Source organism: Pinus tabuliformis, chromosome 9 (assembly GCF_031772625.1).
Source record: "Pinus tabuliformis cultivar Carrire ecotype Pingquan chromosome 9, CPIR1, whole genome shotgun sequence".
Classification (NCBI taxonomy): domain Eukaryota; kingdom Viridiplantae; phylum Streptophyta; class Pinopsida; order Pinales; family Pinaceae; genus Pinus; species Pinus tabuliformis.
Window position 1 is genome coordinate 1,615,128,631 of NC_142307.1, and position 23,428 is coordinate 1,615,152,058.

Here is a 23,428-nt window from a genome sequence, read left to right on the forward strand (position 1 = left end):
AGGTTTCTTCATCAACCCTCATGACACACTCCAGGAAAACAAGTACAGAGAAAAGAGTATAATGATTATAATAAAAAAGGACTTTTTCCTTTATATAAAAAAGGTAAGGGATGCCAATAATAGATATGTGGGTCCATGCACTTAACACAACCTACAATAACAAATGTAGGTTTACACATGTGGAGTGCCACACTCTAAGGGTACACGTGTCAAGAACAAACGTGATGTTGCCACAAACAAGCCTCCAAATGTAAGGGCACTCCAGGAGGTGTGTCCAATGCTCTCCTTACAAGCCCCCAAAGGCTATAACAAACCTATTAACCATGTACTCCATTGGGTCCACTCCCTCTACATGAACACACTTGCAACCTAGGTGTCCCCAGCCCCAGTCGAAGCTTTCATGTAAGCATTCAAGCTACCCTCTGTTGTTTGGAACCCAATGCCCTCCTCCATGATGTGAAACACTAGTATGTAGGGCATTATCCAAGCAAGTAACCATGTCCATGTAGCCATCATGTAGAATGTCACCAAAGCTATCAAGAGATGTCCAATGCTCTAGGGAAAAATATCATCCAACCACCCAATTAATATCAAGCAACCATTTAGTAAGCCTTCTCCAATGTGCAAATCCATCATCAACCATCTAGGGGTTGATTATACAACATGTACCCCATATCACATGAAGCACCCCCAAACATGCAAACACTTTAGAAGTAACCCTAAAAGATGACATGTTTGTGATCTAATTTCTTGATTTTATATTGTATAGCTTTTATTCAAATTTACTTTTACTTTGTAAGTTTTCGAAACTCCTTTTAAATCCCAAATTGTAGCCTAAAGAGGATTGTAGTAGTTAGAGAGGCACTACAACTGATGAACATCAATAATGTTTGAGATGTGTGGAGGCATGGATCTTCTAATAGAGGATTTGTAATCAAGAAAATCATAGATCATGATTAGAGGTATAGGGTGCTATACATTTAGCAATTTTAGAGCCAGTTTTTCACTTGATCCAAATTTTTGACATCGATACATCATGCTTGAGAAGTGTACGAAAACATAGATAGTTCAAACTACGAGCCACTGAGCTCATATGTTTTCAGGTTGAAGTGCCTTTAATGCTTTTGAGCAAAAGTGACATTGATGATCAAAGATCAAAGAGCTTGAATTATAATATGTACATAAGTATTGATTGATAAAATACATCACTATTGTATGCCAAATCAGACAAAAGAGTATGGGCACTAGGACTCCAAGAGAGGGAAAGGCAGCTAAGCTAAGGGGCTAAGCCAAGGAATATAATATTATATTCCTAAGTCATAACTCTTAATGCATACATTATTTGCTAAGTTCATAGGTGGGAAGGTTGCTAAATGGTGCCACTTATCACGAGAGACATGCACATTTAAGGTATGGGCTTGGTGGAAAAGCCATCTCTTCCATTCACTCTAATGAGCATACTTTGTCATTCTTGCTCTAGTGTGATTTGAACGCCTTGAAGGTTCTAGGTGAATCCTATGTGAATATTCAAAACAATTTTCCTTGGGTTGAGTTGGGGAATGTTGGAGCCCTGGAGGGAGAAAAGTATGGGATAGGTTTCCCTTGGTGTGAGGCTTGGAGGGTACCTAGAGACTCCATGAGAGCAGCTAAGCTCCTAAAGCCACATCTTTGAGACTTCTATCCAACCTGTGTTGGAGCCCTAGAAGGGAAGTGGGACAGATTGAGGTATTGAAAAGAAGGGCAGTACACTTCCTTAGATTGTGCAAGCTGATGGGAATGAGAGATTGTTGGTTGATGTTGTTGTTGGAGTTTGCTACCTTGGCCTAGTTTGAACCCAATATTGAGTATGAAACCTTAGTTGGCCTAGAGAGAGTGCCTTTGCTCTAGTGGAGGTCATAGATCCAACTCAAGGTTGAACGACTGTTGAGAGAGCTAGAAAAACAATGCCTATGGCTGGGTGGAACATCTGAGGTCCACAGCCAGTTGGTGTTTTTACAAAAGTGCCATGTTTATATGTGTTCTATGATGTTATATTGTGTAATTATGTGTTACTGTGTTGTATGCTTATAAAATAGCTGTTTATATAAATATATATTGCTGAATTTTTAATGTGTTACGCATGAGTCTGCTTATCATCATACATGTGTAATTGTTTCATATGACATGGCATAATGGCATGGAGTTAATGCTACCAGAGTTATTAACTAACTGAAAATTTGAGCCAGGTTCAAAAAATATTGAAATGTATAGTGTCTACAGAGCAGGAATTGTAGTAATTTGGCTCAGCATGAAGCTGGGTATATTCCATGGGAGACCAACAAAATTGGGATGCTTATAGTAAGTTTGGTTGAAGGAGATAGGATCTAGTGCAATTTTCCCATTGGCTGCATTGTTAAATTAATTTCTATTATGTTTTAGACATCTTCTTATGCTGTTTGAACTACTCTTCTCATTTCTTGATGCTTATTTATTGGATTGAGCTGCTTAGAAATTCAACTTGAATTCCCACAATTTACAGTTCAGAAAGACAATGCCTGATATAAATGTAATGACCCACCTACAATTGAAAACATAATGTGAATATTAGCATGAATACGGTGCATCGATTGATAGTTACATGATAGTTACATATGCATGAATCGCATGTATTGCACTAGTATACATACGGACTAATATTGGAAAATATCTATGATAGGGTAATGAATTGATTATTGAAATAAATTCCTATCTCACCGGAATATAATGAATATATCAAATTAGGCACTTGATATGTATACCACCCTTATATACATTTATATGTATGATAATCCTTAATAAAAAGAAAATATAAAAATTAAATGAGCTATGAAGTAAATTTATTTAATTTACTATTTAATTTGATTAAAATAGACAAAATAATTTATTAAAATTATAAATAAAGTAAATTTATTTAATTTACAATTTAATTTGATTAAAATAAACAAAATGATTTATTTAAATTCTAAATAAGGTAATTTAATTAAAATTATAAATAAAGTAAATTTATTTAATTTACTATTTAATTAAACAAAATATTGCTGAACTCCTAACTCTCTAAATAGATGAGTTCAAACTACACATCATACTATTGGGAACCGGACAGGTTGATCCCAGATAGGCTGGGAGGAAAAGTCAGTTTGGTAGCAAGAGCGGGAGCAGCAACAGCTAAGGAACATCTCCAAATGAAATTACAGGTAAGTACTTGCTAATGATTTATTAATATTTAGGAATGTCTAGTTCCTTCGTGAATTTATGACTTCATTTCTGGATGAATGATTAAATTAGGGCTTTTCATTTTGCTATTGTGAATGTCGAATTTTAGTCTCTGGTTAATCCTTTAAATTTAGGTTATTACAATAAATGTAAAAAGATCGTGTTTACTAGAAAGGAAAAGAAAAAATAACTAGATATGACTATAACTACAAGTCTCCAGCAAGTTGAAAATGTAAAGGAAAAGGAAGATTCAGAAACTTAAGAACAGGAAAAACTATTTTATAGATTCAAAATATCAGGAATAATTTATTTAACAAAACTTGTGTGATGCAACATAGAAGTACTTACCCAAGGTGTCAATATTGGTTGTGCAGTTGTCGAAGATGCAAAAAGAAGTTGCTGCATCTTTCGTATTATATTACACCTGATCAACAAGAGATATATCATTATTAGCACTGAAATTCATAATCTTACTAGGAAGATATAAAGAGTGATATGTTTGTGAAACATAACAAGATCAAAGAGATATTGGATAGAGATCATGGATGAAAATGAGGAAATGGAAAACAGTGTGTACAGAATTTATTTTGCAATAAAATTAGTCAAAGCATAAAGCATAAAAGCTTCATAACTTCAAAAAGTTATTCCCATAACATAGTATGGTGTAGATATAGAACCTTGCTCTAAGCTTGTATTATATGAACCTGTTACAAAATTAGAATTCTTACATTTGAAATAAAAAATGAAAATTAAAATCATAAAGATCATTTTCTTCCCTTCGAAAAGCTCTTTTATGGTAAATACATTTAAATGAAGTTCTAACATTTACAAGCTGGTTAGAATTTGTAAATGAGAAGCAGACCTTAACTTTGTCCATATAATTGTGTTTCCCAGACCTTGACTACTCTATTTTTCTGAACTTAAAATTCTCTAACATGGGGCATACATCATGTTTTCAAGTGATTTTTATTTTTGCTACTATTTTGATTGATCTTCACTTTTGATAATCCACTTAATGTAATATACTGTATTATCTAAAACTAGCAATCTATGAATCAACATTTCTACTTTTCACAGCAGCAATAATAGGGCACTTGTCAGTTGTTTCCTTACTAGGAATCAGGCTCACCAATATGTGGCTTCACCAACTTAGTACAAGAAGATCCTCAAAAGGAATAAACCAAAATACCTCAACCAACCAAAACAAGGCACATCAAAGGAATAGCTCAATGACAACATCTTGCCTCATCCCTTGTTAGTTTTTGTAGCATCGGATGGTATTCTAGTCTCGAAACTTTGTGGAAAAGCGAAAAAAACATGAGTTCTCCAAAACCCAGAAATCGTTTCTGGAAGTTCCACCTAAAGATGGCTCAAGCAAATTAATTGAACATACTTGAAAATTTCCTAATGGAAAAATGGTTAATTAATAGTAATTAATTGAGAAAGGTGAGAATTTTCTAGAAACTCACATGGATCAACTTGGAGACTATCTCTTAATCTTGGCCATTGTAGTCCCAACTGGAGATTATAAGAAGAGGTCAATGGGTAGATGGAGATACTCCGTGATCGACACAGATCGATTTTGCAATGGCAAGTGATTCAGCGGAAAGATTGAGCCAGTGATGAAGTAGCAGGTGCTAAAGGGGCAACATAGTAGTATTCCGGAGGAGTTTCCAATTCTGAAGAGTCAGAAAGAGGAGGTCGAAATTATTCTCAAAGAAGCAGTGCAAGGACTGCGCAGTTGCTTCAGCAGAGCAGTTCGATTGGGCTTAAGGGAAGGTTGTTTTCAGTTGCAGAGGCAGCAAAGGTTTTCGTGAGTGTCGAAGAGACAAATTCCCAGTTAGCACTAGGCGGGACGGCTCGATTGGCAGCGATTTCGGGCTGAGATTGAGGATTTGCACAGGGTCGAGATTGGAGAGGGTAAATTTTAAAATCCCTCAGTATATTTTTGCAAGTATTTCTCTTGGGTAGAATCGACAATTTGGTGACATTTTATTGTACTCAAAATTTCTTCTACTGCATAATAATAAAAACCCTCACTGTTGCACCGGTTTTCCCACATTGGATTTTTCCGACGACATTTGTCCAAAAATAACGGTGTCATATTTTATTGTGTGTGTGTGTGTGCTAACATTTCTCCAGTTCCAACATTTTTATTTCCGCAGTGTTTATTTTTATTTGTAAAGAAACTGATTAATTCGATATTAATCAGAAAAATAATAAATTTAATAATCAGTTAGGATAAGTATTTCCAGTTGTTGCATTTCAAGGAATTTTCACATGTTATCAGAGTGAGTTTGATCACACATGAAGCTCAGAGGTGGAAGAAAGAAATCTTCCAAATTCAGAGGGACTTTGGCAGTTAATTTCCAGATTTGCGCTAAGGCTGGCCAGGTAGTTCGAACTACTGGGCAGGGGGTTCGATTTTTCTAGTGCAAGTGGAGGGAAAAATTTGCAGAGCCTAGTAGAAGTTCCAGCAGGTAATAGTGAAAAACCGAGAAGCAATTCCCGTAAAGCAAATCAATGTTTTCGTTGATCAGATTTTCTTGTCTAGGCGCAGAAGGGTTTCGCAGGAGATTGCTATAGAAGAATGAGCACTGCACGAAAGAGAAAGTGCACACACAGAGGGAGATTTCTCTCAGAGGGTTTCTAGTTCAGAAATCCAATATTTCCAGTTACTGTAGCCGTAGGTAGTTTTTCTCACTCTAGAAGGGGGTGCGATTACCAAAGCTAGCAGCCACACAGGAGAAAGAGGGAGATTTCCATCCCAATTCGAGTTTTCGCAAAGATGACCATAGTTTGCCTTAGAGATCAGGACATATTGGAGGGAGCTTCCAACTTGATGCAGGAAGAATTGAATTTTCCCTGGAAAGTTCAACTTCTCAATCTATATTACATGCACAGATTCCGATATTTACTCAATTAACTATTATTCACCACATCGCAAAGCATTTAAAATAACACACAATAATATGAAGAGTCATACACAGAGCCTTTGGCGATTCTGTATTTCCATTAGACAAATGAAAATTGTACATGCATAAATTCATAATCATACATTACTTTCTTGGCTTGATTCTACATTCATTTTGGCCATTCTCTCATTGCCCATAGGCTTACAATAAGTAAAATTAAGAAATGTTATAGTTTTCGTAAATCCTAAAAGCACTCCATAAATCACCCATAAATCACTTCATAAATAAGATTTTCCTAAATTCTAAATCACTCCATAAATCATATTTTTTTAAATTCGAAAATCACTCAATCTATCCCTAGAATCTCTCATGCTTTTCATGGTAGATTTGTTTTTCCATATGGACAAAATTTCACTTATCCATAGCTTTTCTAACGTTGAAAAGTGTAACTAGGTTCGGTCTTCATAATGACGTGTAATTATGATTTTATGTAATTGATGTAAAGAAGAAAACAAAATTATTTCTGTAATGCTTGATTCATGGGTTTCATGATCAAGGAATTTTATTTTATAGTTAAGACTCCCATTGTGAGTCTTTAGGGTTGGTCATCAAGTCATAAAGTCTAGGAAGTCAATGTCATATGTTGAAGACATGTTACATATTGTAAAAAGTAATTTTGATAACCCTCCAAAGACCTTGTCACAAGATATTTTTCATGTCGGCCTAAAGATATTTCTAGAAAGGCATGTCGGCCTTGTCACTAGGAAAAGTCGGCTTATTTGATGGGCAGACCACTATATATAGGCAACTTGACCTTCATTTGGAGACAAGAATTCGGTGAAGCTAATCTTAAGCAAGAAGAGGTGTGAAAAAAAATCAAGGAATATAGTCTCATAACCAGCGAGAAGAAGGAAGGGAAGACCGAAGTTTTTGGGCACTTTTTTTAGGGCTAAAACTCCTCACACATGTGGCAGAAACTACGACTTCTGCAGTAGCCACACTAGTCCTAATGAAAGTCATCTAAAGGGTCTCCATTCTAGCTGCTTTGCTAGTCGAGATCACCTAAAGAAGTCTTCAAGATAAGCTAAAAAGGAAAGGGTCTCCACTATATCTCAATCAAGCTCACACGTGGGAATTGCAGTAGTGTAGTAAGGTTGAGAATTGCAAGACTGTGGTAGGAGGCCGAAAAGTCAAAGTGGCCGAAGTTAGCAGTGGTAGAAATCAATTTGACCAACTGTTGACTTGGGCAAGAAGAAGCAGCAGTGAAAGGAAGGATCTTGTGACTTGGTCTTGGAGAGGTAAATAGGTCAAGGGTCTTGGTCTTGGTATTCGTCAATTGAAGTCTCTATAAGAAGAAGAATTCGTTTGGGTTTTCCTCTCAAGTTGGAGAGGTTTTGGCCCTGGTTGGTCGCCTACATTTTGTGTCTCTTGTCTCTTTATTATTTATGCTTTGGTAGTTGTTTGATGAAGAAGAACACTATAATAATCTAACTAAAGAGAAGATCCTAATCTAAAGAAGTAAAAAGCATTCACAAGCAGTTATCATTATAGAGAAATCATCTAATCACTATGCCCTAGATTTCTCAACATGGTATCAGACCTAAGGTGACTAATCAAGTAAAGGGCATTTGATTAAGGGGCACTCAAGCATTCAAGGACCAAATCTCGAGGAAGGCATTAAAGTGAATCCAAAAGATCATCTTGAGGTCAAGAGCTTCAAAGAAGTGTCAAAACCCTAGATCGAAGAAGAAGTATACACCAGAAGAAGTCTTGGGATCCTCAGAAGACCACAAAGACCCTACTCAAATTGAAGGGACTTACAAATTAAAGTTTCTTGAAGATTATTCATCCTAGAGAAGCAAAGTCAAGGACGTTCAAAAGATTCTAATGCAATCTCCCTCTCGTTGAAGCAAGGTCCCTACCATTGAAGAATATCATCCAAGAAGCATCAAGACATCATCAAGAAGTCATCATTATCAACAAGGACATCACCATCAAAGGATCTAAAGTGATCTCCTTCTTTGTGGAGTCAAGGATCACTCTTGAAGAGATCTATCTTCATCGAGGAGAAGTTCTCTATCATATATATTATCAACAAATTCAAGGAGGCAGCAAGTGGAAGAAGCATCTTCACAAGAATAATTATGTTTGAATCTGTCAAAATGTCTTTCTGCAATGAAAGCAACAAATTGGTTGGAGCTTAAAACTATCTTGCATGGAAAAAGAGGATAAATCTAAATCTCATTGAAAATGAGGTTATGGATCATATCAAAGGATCTATCACCAAACTAGCGAAAGAAGACACTCAAGCACTTGCAAAGTTTATGAAAGGGGAAGTGAAGGCTCAAAAGGATTCTCATAGAATCCTTCAAGAATTTCCTCATTCCATAGATATCTAAACTCAACAACTCAAACTAAATATACGACAAATCAGTAGAGTTGTTATATGTAAGCACTACAATAGAAGTGATCTCTCCAAGGCAAGAACTCTACAAGCTAAGGATATCAAAAGAAGAAGGAATAGCCTGATACTTTATGAGGATATCTAAAATAAGGGATCAACTTCAAGATCTGGGAGAAATAATCTCTGACAAGGAGATGACCACTGTAGTACTAAATGCACTACCAGAGCAAAGAGGTAATTTTACTTCAAGCATTTATGGAAAGAAAGAAAATACTCCATTCCAGGATCTATGGTCACTATGCAAAATTGAAGAAACCAGGATGAAGACAAAAACTGATGTGGAATCAAATGAGCAAAATCAAGCATATGTTGTTATGGCAAAGAGAACAAGAAAGTTTGGGAAATTTGGTCCTCAGAAAAAGAAGAAGAACATGGCTAAGATTCAATGATATGGATGTTAAGAATATGTGCATTACAAAAGAGATTGTCTTAAGATCAAGAAGGAAAATAACGAAAGAGGTAGAGAAGAAGCCCATATCATTGAAGAAGTGGAGGAAGCTGAAAAGAAGAAGTCCAAGAAAGAGGAAGTAAAAAAATCTCTACTATGATTGAGATAGTCTTCCTCAGCTAGTTCTTTTCAAGTTCCTGTTTTCAAGTTTTCTGTTGTAAGATATGGCTATCATGAATCACTAAGGAAAATGAGAGGGTGCATCATGGCATCATAGAAGCATTAACAGCAAGAGCACGTGACAACATCATAGAGAAGCATGAAAGATGGATGAAATAGAATTCTATGGAAATCACCTATGGAAGGATATAGCTCTTGGTAACCTCGCTAGAAGCATAAGTGGCACTTATGGGAAAAGGAAGAAAAAGTCATCTAGCACAAAGCTCATCATACATCAGTCAAAAGGAAACATCTGTTGGATGAGGATACTCAAGATCCTCTATTGGAATCTTCATCGGAAGGTTCACCAATCAAAAGGAAGCAAGTGTTTCATCAAGAATTCCAACTTGTGGGAATTCATGGGATGATGGTATGATGACAAAAGAGGTAAAGCAGATCAAGGGATTGAAGTTCTTTGTCAAGAGGTAACTCCTCAAATCAGCTACGTTTATTCATTAAGATTACTCCTTGTTATATACACGAGGGAGTGACTCTTGGGTTTCACCTCCTGATGACTCTTTATTTTCCATTATTTACAAATATTCACCCAATCCCCATGATTAAGAGTCAACATTCCCTCCCTTAATCTAAAGGGATGTTGTTCAGTCCAAGCATCATTCTGAATCTTTCAAGTTTTTCTCTTCCAAGCACTTTGGTGAAGATGTCTACAATCTACTCATTAGTGGAACAATGGCATAGATGGATTGTCTTGGCCTCAACATGATGTCGAATCAAATGCTATTTTGTATTGATGTGCTTCGTTCGATCATGGAACTTTGGATTCTTGGCCAACTTTATTGCAGAGGTGTTGTCAATCGTGAGTGGAGTTGAATGTACTTGTTTTACCTACAAATCTTCTAGAATTTTCCTAGCCACACAATTTCTTTTGTTGCCTCAGCTGTTGCCACATATTCTGCCTTTGTTGTGGAATCTATTGGAACTGATTGTTTGTGTGATCTCCAGGAGACAGCACCTGATCCAAGACTCATACCATAACCAGAAGTAGATACCCAAGTTTCTTTGTCTCCATCGAAGTCTAAATCTGAGTATCTGATCAAGCTGAAGTCGCCCACCTATGTATACTTGAGTCCAAAGTCTTGAGTTCCCTTCAAGTACTTTAGAACTCTTTTTGCAGCAGACCAATGTCCCTCACAAGGCTTTTGCATAAGCTTGGAGAGGATTCCAACAGCAAACAAAATGTGTGGTCTGGTAGTAGTCAGGTAGTTGAGACTTCCTACAAGTTGTCTATACTTTGTTGCATCCTCAAATTCTTTTCCTTCAATAGATGTGAGCTTTAAGTTTTGTTCCATTGGAGTAGTCAAAGGATTGCACTCATCCATGTCAAACTTGTTCAACAGCTCTCCAATGTACTTCTAAGAGAGGAATATAAACTTCACCTGTTGGGTTACTTCAATACCAAGATAGTAGTGAACATAGCCCAAGTCAGTCATTTCAACACCTTTCCTCAATTCCTTATTTATGGATGCAATGTAGCTCTCATTGTTCCCTGTCATCAAAAGATCATCTACATATACCACAAGATATACAATTGTTTTGCCAACTTTCTTGACAAACAAAGTTGCATCATCAAGATCATAATGTTTGAAGTTGAGTTTCAGAAGATGCTCAGTTAACTTTTCATACCAGATACCAGGCCTGTGGTGCTTGCTTGAGGCCATACAAGGACTTCACAAGTTTGCATACTTTGTGTTCATGTCCTTTCACAGCAAATCCTTCAGGCTGGGACATAAAAACATTCTCTTTTAGATCTCCATTCAAGAAGCAGTTTTTACCAGTGTTGTGAACATCTCGATAACATCCCGACTTTATCTCGAAATCACGATCTTTTGGCCCAGCCGATGTTTTCCGATTTTTATAGATATTTTGATGGTATCTTAATTTTGCCGATGTTTGCCGATTTTTACCGATATTTTACCGATTTTTACGACTTTTTGGTTTTTTGAACCCTTGCCGATTTTATCCCTATGTCGATGTTCGCAACATTGGTTTTACATCCATTTGATGGACTTTCCAACTGTTTTGAGTTGCTAAGGCAAAGATTGTCTCGATGGTCACCCATCTTGCTATGGGGGCAAAAGTCTCCTCATAATCGACCCCTTCCTTCTGTGGAAAACATTTTGCCACAAGCCTGGCTTTGTACTTGTCAAGTGAGCCATCAACTTTATACTTGTTCTTGTAGACCCATTTGCAACCAATTGGTTTGGTTCCCAATGGAGGATCAACCAGCTTCCAAGTGCCATTCTTTATCAAGGCATCATACTCATTTTGCATCGCTTCTTTCCATTCATTATGAAAAGCAGCTTCTTTGAAGGTAGTTGGTTCAAAATCTATAGACAAATTCAGTTCACAGTCATAGGACACATCCATATCAACAGGTGAATCAGAATCATCTACATCACCTCCATTTTGCCTAGTTGAATTTCTTGTTCATGTCTTTCCAGCCTCATCAGGATGAACACTTTCAAGTGTCTTTGTCAGCCACTTTGTGGAACCTTTTTGAGATGGTCTAGGCTGCTCAGTTGATTGAGTTGAGACTAAATCAAGATTGAGTCTCCCAATTCTGTCAATCACATCACTCAAAGTATCATCAGTGGTTGGAGTTTCATGTGGGCAAGAAAGTGCTTCAGAAGAAGATTACACAAATTGATCTAGTATAGGAATCTCGCCTTCAAGATGTGGAATCTGATTATCAAACTCTTGAAATGATTTTACATTTCTGAATCTATCCAAGCGATCAAGTTGCCGCTCAACAACATTGTCAGCTTTGGAAGATTCAAGAAAGATTACATCTCTGGATACAACAAACTTTTTATTAACTTCATCATAGAGATGGTATGCTTTGAAGGTATTTGAATACCCCAAGAAGATACACTTACAACTACTTGCACCAAGTTTATTTCTATGTACTTATGGTATCAATGCATAACAGGTGGAACCAAAGACCCTGAGATGCTTTACCGAAGGAATGTGGCCATACCACATTTCATAAGGAGTCTTGTTTTTAAAAGCATTAGATGGACATTTATTCTTTACATATACATCTCATAGAACTGCATCAGCCCAAAACATCAATTTTACCTTCTTGAAAAACATCATGGAATGTACCATATTTAAGATTGTCTTATTCATTCTTTCAGCTACTCTGTTCTATTGGGGATTATAAGGCACAGTTGTTTGATGTTTGATCCAATGTTGGCAAAGATAGTTTTCAAATTCATTTGAAGTGCATTCTTTTCCATTATCAGTGCGAATAAAGCTAATATGAGATTGTGCATCGCTTTCAATCCACGTATGAAAGTTCTTGAATGTTTGAAAAGCATCAGATTTGTTCTTCAATAAATAAACCCAACACATTTTGGTGTAGTCATCAATAAATGTCATTATATATTTATTTCCATTTGTAGAAGGAACACGCATTGGACCACATAAATCTGAATGAATGAGTTCAAGTTTTCTATGTGCTCTAGAATGTGAATCATGAAAAGATTGTTTGCTATGGCTTCCTAGAATACAAGCATCACATTGCTTAAGTTTCCTGAGAATTGTAGGCAAACCAGTAACACCATTTTCTTCAACAAGCGAAGGTTGTCATAGTTCAAGTGTCCAAATCTAGCATGCCATAATAGACTTGATGGAAATGTACCTTCATCATAATGAGAATTGTATGAGAAATTTTGTGCACGAACAAAGGTACATTGCAACTTGAGAAGCCTTTCTTCTTCTATCCCCGTCATGACAAGTGAGTGATCTGTGGCTTTTCTCATCTCAACCTTGCCATCAAACATATGAATGGAGTGTCCTTGTTAGCGGATGTGGACCAAGGACAGCAAGTTTCTCCTCAGCTGTGGGAGATATAAAACATCATGCAGAAGAAGATCTGGGAGACCAGGGAATTTGAGTCTAATTGTGCCAAGCCCAGATGTCTTGAGTTTTGATTTGTCTGTGAAGTATATTGTTCCATCAACATTGTCAGTAAATTCTTCAAAAAAATCTCTTCTAAAAGTCATGTGGCAAGTTGCTCCTGAATCAAGCAACCAATCATTTTTCCATGAAGCAAGTGAAGCATTAAACAAGTCTTCATTTACACCAATATTACAATGTGCCACAACATAGTGAGCGGATTCAGCTGCTTTACATTTCTCTTTGTCATTGGTTTTACCTTTGGGTTGATTTCTTTCCTACTTAATTTTGTCCCAAGGCAACTTGCATGTGGATGTATCATGTGATCCATCTCTATTGCAACATATGCAATGCAAATTATACTTTTCTCCTTGAGAGTGTCTGACCCCCCTGCCTCTCAAATTTCTTCTTCCTCTTCATCTTCGACCACCTCTTCCTCTGGAATAATCTTGAGCAAAATTCTTCTTTCTATGTGCAAGACACAACTCCTTCGAAAGACTGAGGAGTTGTCTTCTTCTCTAAAGCTTTCTCTCTCTCAGCAAATTTATTCACAAGGGATTCAAAGGCAATTTCTTTGAGGTTTCCATTTGCTTGCAATGACTCGAGATAAATTGAATAAGTGGGACAAAGTGCCTTGACAGAAGTTATGAGAGAAATTGTAGTATACCTAGGGGGGATAGTATGGAATACAGAGGGAGATACCCAAGGGAATAATGTAATAATCGGATGGGCCATAGTTATAAGGTAAGCCCGTGGTATTAGATATATGGTATTGAGATAACCATGGTAATGACCCATCATATTGTATGTATGAATCATATATAGAGGCTAGAGACTCCACATTGAGAGATGTCAAAGAATATTGTATGGACAAGCATATGGCTTGTGGAGTGTTCTCCTTCCTTAAGGAGTGATTGTATAGGTTTTGGTTAATAAAGAGAAGCATTTCTATATTTCGATATTGTTATTTCTGGGCATATTTGATTTATCATATATTTGCAGGTCAGATCTATTACAAGTGGTATCAGAGCACTTTCTTGGGCAAGCGGAGAAATATTTTTTTTTTTTATTTTTTGCAGCAAATTTTTGGGGCGACGAGTTTGCAGATCAAATCTGTAACTTCTGGTGCAAAATTTAAAGAAACAAATTGCAAATCTAGATTCTATGCGAAAAATACCCAATTTAAAAATATATATAAAATAAAACAAAACAGATAAATCTGAATTTTGAGAAACTAATTGCAGATCTGAGATCCTCTTGAAAAATTACCCAATTTCAAAAAAAAATCAGTTGAATCGAAGTCTATATGAGGGAGATATCGCTGATTTAAAATCAACATTTTTTTCAGAAATTTTTGTGACAGAAATACAGCTGCAGCGCAAATCTGAAATTCCAATGCTTAGATCAAGATTTCTATCACATGAAAAGATGCAGAATGGTCGTTCTATTTCTGAAAACAAATCATAATAAGGATTCCGAGCAATATTGACCAAACTGTGGCCATTTTAAATTTTCGCCAAGTAAGTGATTTTTTAAAACCCTCTTCATGGCTTCTAGCAAGATGTTTTTTACAAGAAAAGTTGATGGGCCGACTATTGAAAAATTTATACAAGATCAGAAGTGTGACAACCCATGGTTTTGGAAGGACTCCATAGGGTATTATTTGAAAGATGAGGTTGTTATATGGTGGAAATCACTTGACACTGAGATTCTGAAGTTATGTCGTGCTAACAAAATTGAAAAACTATTTTTGGACAAATGCTCTCATATTGGAAAAAAGGAAACCAAAAGACCTAGCAAAGATTTTATTTTTACACGAAAGAAGGAAACCAAAAAACCTAAAGGGTTATTTTCAGCTGGTATCTCTTTATTACAGGTTCATGGATTGATTCAAAAGGAGAAGATCATTGTGTCTATAAATCCTAGTCGCAAGCAGAATTTTATCAATATTAATTTGGCAAAAAAATCGCATGTTCTAGCAAAACACATTGAAAACACACAAGTTGATAATGAGGATGTTCAAGTTTATAAAGATTTGAAACTTTCTATGGATAAGTATGTGTTGCATTGTGATTTTTATATTTCAGAAATGCATAACAAGAAAGTTGTTTTGGGATATCCTTGGATGGAATTTGTGGGTACGGTCAATATTAATGTGCAGAAGAAATTCATGAAGCTCTGGTATAAAAAGAAGAAAATTACATTGCAGGATATTTCCATTAAGACCCAAGCAGAGATTATGGAGGCAAAAGCACAAAGCTCTAATGACACTGACACATAAGATGATGAGCCTTTAATGATCGACAACCAAACACAAACATCAAACCAGGTACCAGAAAAGCACCAGACACCACTCAGGGACCAATAGTAGAGGAATTCACGAAATAAATTCCATCAGTTAAAGCTTCAACATATCACCACCCACATCACCGAGCAAGAAAACAACCAACAAGATGGCAACAAACTAGCAACAAGGACAAAACAACCCCCGCATGACAGATAGAGAGGGGCGACAATCCACCCACAACACATCAACACAAAAGAGCCGCAAGGGTCAACTTCCATCTCAAGCAAGCGAGGAGCTAGCTAGATCAAGGGTTCACCTTTCTCTTGGATGGCTAGATGCACGTGCATGGTACCAGTGGACTACTATTTTGAGTAGATCTTATTATTTGTGTTCTTCTTATGTTTCGGGGACGAAACATGTTTAAGGGGGGTGGAATGTAGTATACCTAGGGGGGGTAGTATGGAGTATAGAGAGAGGTACCCAAAGGAATAATGTAATAATGGGATGGGCCATAGTTATAAGGTAAGCCTGTGGTATTAGATATATGGTATTCAGATAACCATGGTAATGACCCATGGTATTGTATGTATGAATCATATATAGAGGCTAGAGACTCCCCATTGAGAGATGTCAAGGAATATTGTATGGACAAGCATATGGCTTGTGGAGTGTTCTGCTTCCTTAAGGAGTCATTGTATGGTGTTACCCTACCTTAAGGGTTTTGATTAATAAAGAGAAACATTTTTATATTTCAATATTGTTATTTCTGGGTATATTTGTTTTATCATATATTTGCAGGTCAGATCTATTACAGGAATGTCTAGTTCAACATTGTGACTTTGATATCATGCATAATAGATTTTACTTCTGATGCAAGAGAAAGAGGATCATCATTTTGTAATTCAAGGCTGAACAATTTAATCATCAATTGGACAACTTCAAGCGCAGAGTGTGAGTCATAGAGTTCCTTCAATTTTTGTAAGGCTTCAAAAGCATTCGAAAATGGTGAAATATGGCGACTCACCTCTTCATTTACAGATGTTGCAATCAAGGCATAGGCCTTGCTGTTCTTGTTTTCCCAAATGGCAAATTCCTTGTCTGAGGTAGGTTTTGTTGGTTCATTGTCTCCTTCTCCAACACAAACTCCTTTCCACAGCTCATTAAAAATGAGAGTGTGTTTGATCTTCTGCGACCATTCTGGATAGTTCTCTTTGTCGGTGAGAACCATTCCCACAATAGATATCAATGAATGCATTCTAAAATCTGTGTAATGTAAAAATACTTTTGCTAGCAAGAAATGCACTTCTGGTGGTAATTTTGTAAAAAATTACAATTTTGATATATATATAGAGCAAACATATTATATAAGGGAGTATGGGGGCGGGCTTATATGAGGGGAGGGATAATATGAGGGAGGCGAGTTCAGGCCCCACAGTTATGACTGTCAGGAAAAAACAATAATACAACGCATACACATTATATATTAAAACTATAATATGCGTTATATTTAAAACTGTAAGGACATGTTATATATTAAAACTGTAATATATGGTATATTTAAAACTGTAAGGACACGTTATATATGGTATGCGCACAATAACGTATTAAATGCATATGACAGTGTTGAAAGAACCTAGACTTAAACAGATATGACAGCATATGAGAGGGAGGTATGATATCGGGACTGGGAGGCAGCGGATTTATATTATTCAACACATTGTAAAAAATTGGGAGTGGTATTGGTATGGGTGGTATGGGCGTGGTATGGTAGTGTTGATAATTGCAGCATTTGTAATATTATACCACAGTTACAAAAAACGCAGTGTGGAGTATACTGGTATGGCAGCTTATCACCAAACAACGATTTCAAGCTTCCGTGGATCACAAGTGTATGGGAGGTGCATATGGAAGCAAAGTGGAGGGACGTTTAAAGATAAGCGTTTAGACAGGAGTAACATATATTAAGAGCGGCCAACAAACATGAGTAACGTATATTAAGAGCAGACAGCGGACAGTGGTAAGAGCAGCCCTCACATTGAATTCCAAGCATATACGATAACGAAATATAATTCAACGTATTAAAATACCACAGCATTCAACGTAGTTCAATGGGCAACATTAAATGTATGTACAACATTCAATGGAGTAATACCACAACACTTCCAGGCAAAAACTGCACCACAGTACCTCCACGCAGCACACCTCCGTCCACACCACCTTCTGCTTCAATGCGGCAGCCACAGTACTTTTAAGCAACACACCATTCGATGTAGCAACTCACTCCAGTGTTCAAATGACGCAAAAAATGCTTCAATGCAGCAAATCGATTCTTCAACAGTTAGAATAGAATGCACAGAATCTGGTAGGGATATGTCAGTCTACAAAAGATGCAGAATAGAGGCATGAAGGAGTTACAAGAGAAAGAAGCCAAAAATAGAGTTGGCTCTGATACCATGTCAGGCCAGGAGGTAACTCCTCAAATCAACTATGTTTATTCATTAAGATTACTCCTTGTTATATACATGAGGGAGTGACTCTTGGGTTTCACCTCCCAACGATTCTTCATTGTCCATTATTTACTTTTTACATTATTTACAAGTGTTCACCCAATCCCCATGATTAGGTGTCAACATTCTTTCAATCAAAGCAGACGCTAAAGGAAGTTTTAGATGACCTAAAAGAAAATGAGATATGTATGCTTGTATTTGATATTGTAGAGTCATGTCATATGGTTGCAGGGAACATGGATAAATGCTCTATCTCAAGAGCATGATCAAAAGAAAGGATCTCCTCCTTTGAAAGATGTAGGAAGGCATGGGTCACACATTGCATAGATGAAATCAACATAATATGTCCTCATACGAAATATGAAGTGGTTGACAAAATTGGAGGAACTATGAATGGAAGCTCCTAGAAGGAAATGTGTGAAGAAAGAAAGGAAGAGATCATGAAATATGCAACTATGGAAAAAGACAATCAACATCCAGGGACTGAAAGATTTGACTAGGTTATTTCCATGAAAGATATGAAGACTCTAGTGAAGTCTGAAAAAGAAAGTGACACTTGACAGTATATATGTTTTGGAGATGTGTCAATGTGTATGCAGGTTGTTGATGCAAACTAGAAGATGTCATGATGAAAGACCATCACAAAGGTAATTTTGATTTAATGATTCATTTCTTATTTTTGAATAATATCTAGATGGGCTTATGCAGGGCTGCTAAGGGAAGAGTTGTGGATGCCTTCCAACACTAATGTCCATGTAATAGAATGAAAGATCCTTAAGGAAACATGGCATGAAGGAAGGTCAGATATGAACTGATGGATCACTTCAAGATGAAAGTAATAATGACATGATTGACTCATGAATGAAAGTGATGGATGGTCTGTGCCCTACAAAGAAGTCCCAAAAACATGAAGACTCCAAAATAAATAAAAGAAGTTAATGACATCATAAGGAGGAGTTTTTCAAGCAGTTGGTTGTCCCATCATCTCCACCTAAAGAGTTGTTGTAGGTCCCTAATTAAGAGGGATCCTGGAAACAAGTTTCTAACTTGGTAGAAACTTGGAAGCAAATTCCTAAGCCAAGAGGGAGCTTAGGTACATTCCTTTCGTAGGAATGAGTACATTCCTTCAGTGGAATGGGTATGTCCTCCCTATGTTAAGAGGGTGTTAAAATTGGCAACTAGGGCCAAACTCCATGAGGGTCATCTTATTAATGGAAGCTGATATTTTTCTTGGGTCCCTCTCATCGAAAGGTATAGGATTGATCTAAAGAACATCCAATTCCGATAAGTATTCATGGAGATATGAATTTATTTGTGTTATGGGACAATTCGTCAAAGTCGGCCAGCAACCAAACAAACCCCACTTGTGCTCAACATTTTACTATAAATAGAGGTGGCCTTCAAGTCATTTCAACACACTTGGGATCTCTTCCTCTCTAATTGTCTTTGGGTTTTAGTAGGAGGAAAGAACCTAAGGGATAGCGTTGTCCTAATCCAGAGGACAGAACCCTGAACTGTCGGAACTGCCAGGAAAATCTAGAACTACCAGAATTGTCAAGAATTGACGGAACTGCTGGAACTGCCGGGAATAGCCGGAACTGCCGGAATTGCTAGGAATAGCCGAAATTGCTGGAACTGTTGGAAAAAAAGCCAAAACTGCCGGGAATACCCGGAGGTGCCAGGAAAATCCGGAACTGCTAGGAATAGCCAGAAGTCGAAACTGCCATAACTGCCATAACTAGCTGGAATTGCCAAAACTACAAGAATTGTCGGAACTGTTGGAAATACCGGGAACAGCCGGAACTGCCAGAGCATCTATCTCCGAAGGAGAGCAGCATTCAAGGGACAACTAACTAACATTGGGATAGTTGTATGGTACTTAGCAGCAAATACTCCAAGCATGCAATGTTACAGCTAGCATGCAACGGACAGCTAGCATGCAACATCAAGCATGCAAAGGACAACAAGCAAGCAAGATGCAGCCAACACATAGGTCAGTATGGCAGCATGGTGCAGCAATGGCACATAATGTAGTACAGTGATGGGTATAGTCATGACAAATGAAGCATAATGAGATGCAACATAGTGATGATGGGTGCAGCATGATGACGAAATGCAACACAACGATAAGTGAAGGAGTCACCTTGGAGAATCAGTTGAAGCAGCATGTCTTCCCCTAATGTCATGTATCATCTTCTTAGAGATGATCTATGTTCTTATTTAGATAATTCAAAGCGTTGACTTCTATTGCAAACGTACTCTCTCTCTCTCTCTCTCTCTCTCTCTCTCTCTCTGTTGAACTATTGAAGAACATATAAGAAGAATTGATCAAGGGTTTCCCCACATTGGTGTTTGTCCCTGGCTAGCGCCACATCTTGTGTCCTCTTGTCTTGGCTTGTCTTCTGCAATTTATGTTTATGTTCTATCTGCAGTTTACTTTAATGCTGATGTGATTGCTAATCTGGAAAAGATATTGAGCTAACTATCAAAATTGAAATAAATTGCTCTAAGCATAGAACATACATAAAATTTATCATGGTATCAGAGCTGAGATGAAGACGATGCCCAAGCAAGAGTGAAAGAGCAATCACCGAAGACAGTTGGGAAAGAACAAAAGCATCACTGGATTCCTCATCCCTCTTCAAATTCACCGAGGGTGAAGTCGAAGCAGAGAATATTATCAGAATGGTGTAGCGGAAGTTTTTGATGGCCTACCTAAAGATCACTTCATTGGGAAGTCCGGATCTAAGGGTGGAAGGAGAGGCAGATGCCTTGGTTGCAATAAGTTCGGCCATTATGTGAAGGAGTGTCCGAATGGCAGACACATCTCTTGATGAAGATAACAATCATTCCAGGGACATCTTCAATGATCAAAGGAATGACAGGTAATGCAGGATATTAAAGGAAACGGCTGACTCTTTCGAGAAAGCAAGGAATCCTAGGTATGAAGAATCAAATGTTGTTTCTGATAAAATAAAGAAGTGTTATCTTGTATTGGCCCCCTCCTTTAGATTCTTTGGGAATCTAGGCACCTCATCGAATAGAAGGGTGCTCTCTTGAATTTGGTAGAGACGGAAACAAACGTGGGATTATACTTGGAGCCGATGCCACCTATCCCGGAAAGGGTGTAGGGAATGTTACCCCTCAATTGAATGAGGGTAACTCGATTCATTTACAGAATCTCTTTTATGTACCTGATCGCAAGAAGAACATGGTTTCCATTTCGGAAATGGAAGTCAAAGGTTACAGGGTGGCACTCATCGACGGAAAGGTACGTGTTTGAAAATAGAATTTTTAAAGATATTTTTGAGTTCAGGGTTGTATCAAGTTGCAGGATGGTCCATTGGGGACCATGTCAGTTGACACATCTCAGCGATAGCACCGGAGATCTACTTATTATAGGACCCTACACGATGTGAGTCAAATGGTGACTATGATGCCTGAATTCAAGAAGAGCATGAAGATACATGTTTGAGATGTACCGAAAGAAAATCTTACAAGGGGACCATTCCCCTCATGTAGCAGGTCCACAGGTTTGGAACAACCCGAGGGGTTTGAGATTCATGATTGGGAATCTCATGTATATAGGTGGAAGAAAGCCCTCTATGCCTTGAAGTAAAACACCCCGAGCCTAATATGAGAGGATTTATATGTCTGATGAAGCTGAGATTCACTAAAAGTGAAGTCGATCCAAACCATTATTTGAAGGTTGTGGATGATAGACCTCTCATACCAGCACCTTCTGAGAAACGACCTATTTCTAACAGGTGCAGACCCTCTCACTTGCAGAAGCAAGAGGGAGTTGGATTTCAGATGTGGAATCGTAAACAGCGAGTCCATGACTACCTCAAGGATCTTAACTTTCAAAAGTTATATGGTGATGATGTCGGACCAGATTTGGGGAATGCCTCTGAGTTTCATAAACTCATTTGCATTGATGTTCTTGTGAACTTCCGTTTGGACATATGTTTTCCAATTAGCATGGTGAGCTCATATTTGGTTGAGCCTCACTAGATTGGTGCCAAGAATCTTCTTCGATATCTTCGGGGCGCAATCTCTCATGGATTGAGATACACTGGCGGAAATATGAAACTGTATGATTATTCGAATGTTGACTAGGCAGAAAATGTGGAGGATCACTAGAGCACTTCTCAGTGTTGGTTCTCTCTGGATTCTACTTTGATATCATGGATGAGTAGGAAGCAGAAGTCGGTTGCTATAAGCACCGTCGAGACCGAATACATAGCTACGAGTATGATCTCATGTGAAGATGCATGGTTGCAGGAGCTCTTAAGTGAGTTGTTTGTACACATGATGAATACCACTGTGATTCTCTGTGACAACCAGAGGGGGATTCGATTATTGAGGAATCCCGTCTTCGATGATTGCTCCAGCAAATAGACATCAGATATTGCCTTATCTTGGATATGGTAAGTCGATGAGTGAGGAGGCTCCATCACAACAAGCAAGCTAGGGACAACAAGCATGCAAGATGCAGCCAGCACATAGGTCAATATGGCAACATGGTGCAGCAATGGCACATAGTGTAGTACAGTGATGGGTACAGTCGTGACTAATGAAGCATGATGAGATGCAACATAGTGATGATGGGTGCAGCATGTTGCGGCACGGTGAGGTGCAGCATGGTGACGAAATGCAGCACAACAATAGGTGAAGGAGTCACCTTGGAGAATCAGTTGAAGCAGCATCTGTTCAACTGATCTCATGTATCATCTTCTTAGAGATGATCTATGCTCTTATCTAGATAATTCAAAGTGTTGACTTCTGTTGTAAACGTACTATCTCTCTCTTTGTTGAACTATTGAAGAACATATAAGAAGAATTGATCAAGGGTTTCCCCACATTGGGGTTTGTCCTTGGCTAGCGCCACATCTTGTGTCCTCTTGTCTTGGCTTGTCTTCTGCAATTTATGTTTATGTTCTATCTACAGTTTACTTTAGTGCTGATGTGATTGCTAATCTGGAAAAGGTATTGAGCTAACTGTGAAAATTGAAATAAATTGCTCTAAGCATAGAACATACATAAAATTTAACAGAGGGAGAGATCGACACATCACTCTTGCCTTCACTTGGGAAGATAGAATGGAGGATTGGGTAAACATCTGACATCCGATAGTCTTTGAGGATAAGATAGGGCATCCAAGATAAAGAGTAGTCGTAGAGGACTGATATTCATGAGGACTAGGAATCCAAGATAAGAATAGTCTTGGTGGAACATACTTTGAAAGAACCCAGGTGAGGTATGTTCCAAGAGAGACAATGATGAGGGTGTTTATACATCATTGGTCTCGCCAGCATTGTTCTCTGATCTTGTGGAGAGAGAGCGTTGTTAGTCAAGGCGTTGTTATGTGACAATGATAGACGATATGATGCTATACAGATGGGTTACCAATGCGACTCTTCTTATGACAATTCTTCAAATTGAGAATATCCAAGTACCTTGTATGGATAATGAATACCTCCCTAGTTAAGGAAA

General features: G+C 37.7%; 1 protein-coding gene across 1 annotated transcript in view; it reads right to left on the bottom strand.

The window, feature by feature from the left end:
* The window catches only part of LOC149154957 (AUGMIN subunit 3-like), a 690,355-nt gene that overhangs the window by 42,450 nt on the left and 624,477 nt on the right, over window positions 1–23,428 (bottom strand). The window contains exon 16 of the mRNA XM_089441741.1: window positions 3,580–3,655. Within this exon, the coding sequence (XP_089297867.1) occupies window positions 3,580–3,655 (76 nt within the window). The remainder of the gene's footprint in view (window positions 1–3,579; window positions 3,656–23,428) is intronic.